The sequence below is a fragment of the Cebus imitator genome, unplaced genomic scaffold (genome assembly GCF_001604975.1).
Source record: "Cebus imitator isolate Cc_AM_T3 unplaced genomic scaffold, Cebus_imitator-1.0 Scaffold311, whole genome shotgun sequence".
In the NCBI taxonomy this organism is placed as follows: Eukaryota; Metazoa; Chordata; class Mammalia; order Primates; family Cebidae; genus Cebus; species Cebus imitator.
In genome coordinates, this window is record NW_016107626.1 from 3,053,322 (window position 1) to 3,055,260 (window position 1,939).

The following is a 1,939-nucleotide window of genomic DNA, read 5'->3' on the forward strand; positions in this document are numbered from 1 at the left end:
GGCCTCTGTCACCCAGCCCTGCCTGTCTTATGAGGGCCTCTGTCACCCAGCCCTGCCTGTCTTATGAGGGCCTCTGTCTTTAACTTACATGTGCAAAAGATCGTCTTTCTAAATAAGGCCCCGTTCACAGGTCCCAGGTGGACATGTCTTTTGGGGCCCACCATTTGACTCCCTGCACCTGGTGAGGCTCCCCCTGGCCAACAATGTCAGGAGCCTCCCCCATGCTAGGCTCAAAGGAGGAAGGTAGGGATGGGGTTCCCAGGCCAGGAAGAGGGGCTGCCCAGCAGAGGCTGCAGCCACCCAGGAGGAGCCCAGCTTCTGCTTCAGCACAGCATGGGACGGGCTGGGAGGCCTAGACCCCCTCCCTCTCCCCTCCCATTGGCCAAACCCAGCAGGAAGATGGAAGATAAGGGCGCCTGGGAGATGGGGGCATTTGGGGCCTCCCAGCTAAAACACAGCACTGAGAAGAGCTGGGCAAGGATTGGGGAGGGGTAGAGACCAATGTGCCCCCGTGTGCCCCTGTGCCCACTCCCACAGGGGCTTTGCCAGGTCACTCCCAGCCCCAATCTGTTATTCCAGGCCGTCGACTACGAACTCAACAGAGCCTTCATGCTGACAGTGATGGTGTCCAACCAGGCGCCCCTGGCCAGCGGGATCCAGATGTCCTTCCAGTCCACGGCAGGGGTGACCATCTCCATCATGGACATCAATGAGGCCCCCTTCTTCCCCTCAAACCACAAGCTGATCCGCCTGGAGGAGGGCATGCCCCCCGGCACTGTGCTCACCACGTTTTCAGCTGTGGACCCTGACCGCTTCATGCAGCAGGCTGTGAGGTGGGCCCGCAGGACATGCTCCCCGGGGTCCATACAGAAGGGTCCAGAAACTCCCCATGAAACCCACAGCCAGCCCAGGAGTCCCCCAGATGGGTGGTCAGGGACATCCCCGACCTGAGGCATCCTTCCAGGAGGGAGCAGCAACGCCTTAGTCCCAGATAGCCAGACGCAGCCCCTGACCAACGGAGCGCTGTGATGATTCCCAGCACAGGGAGGTGGCCGACTGAGCGCTGTGATGATCCCCAGCACAGGGAGGTGGCCGACTGAGCGCTGTGATGATTCCCAGCACGGGGAGGTGGCCCCCAATCCCGGCTGCAGTCTCACTAGCCACTGGCCGTGAGACTCGGCTAATCACCTGCTCTCTCTGTTCCTCAGCGTCCTTGTCCATGCGATGGGGACGATGAGGGCGTCTGCTCACAGGGTCCTTGTGAGTTGCGACCACCCACCACTGTATGTGCTCCGTGTCCGGAGTCACTGTGTGGCCTGTCCTGTGGTGAGGGGCGCAGTCCAAGGTGGAGGGGAAGCCCTAGAGGAGGACAGGGCCTGGGGGCTCCAAGGAATCAGAGACTCTGGCCCAGGCCCAGGCCCTGCAGGCGTGGCCGGTGCAGCTGCCCCATCTGGGCAAGGAGGCCTGGGATCTGGGGCAGCCCCGCCCACCCCCACCTCACCTCCCCCTGCACTTGCTGTCTCTACAGGTACTCCAAGCTGTCAGACCCGGCGAACTGGCTGCACGTCAACACCACCAACGGCCAGATCACCACGGCAGCCGTGCTGGACCGTGAGTCCCTCTACACCAAAAACAACGTCTACGAGGCTACCTTCCTGGCAGCTGACAATGGTGCGGCCCACCTCTAGGGGCAGATGTCGACGTGGCCTTCCCACATCCTGGTTCAGTGGGCAAGGGAGGGCGCTGGCCAGGGAGACCCCAAGAGCCAGGAGGCATTCAGAGGGCCACTCAGAAAGGCTGAGGGGGTGTCTGCACAGATAGCAGTGATCAGGGTGGGCCATCTCAGGGCCCCCAGGCCATGCTTCCCCTCCACCCATTCCCATATCAGTCATTCATTCCACCCTCTCCCACTTAATTCATTCCACCCCCTCCCACTTCA

General features: G+C 61.8%; 1 protein-coding gene and 1 long non-coding RNA gene across 2 annotated transcripts in view; one reads left to right on the forward strand and one right to left on the reverse strand.

The window, feature by feature from the left end:
* Nucleotides 1-1,939, forward strand: part of CDH4 (cadherin 4) — a 673,674-nt gene that overhangs the window by 658,465 nt on the left and 13,270 nt on the right. Inside the window, exons 10-11 of the mRNA XM_017503455.1 lie at nucleotides 580-833; nucleotides 1,529-1,671. Of these exons, the coding sequence (XP_017358944.1) occupies nucleotides 580-833; nucleotides 1,529-1,671 (397 nt within the window). The remainder of the gene's footprint in view (nucleotides 1-579; nucleotides 834-1,528; nucleotides 1,672-1,939) is intronic.
* LOC119467619 overlaps nucleotides 1-1,939 on the reverse strand; it is a 37,215-nt gene that overhangs the window by 22,186 nt on the left and 13,090 nt on the right. The gene's annotated exons all lie outside the window — the stretch shown is intronic.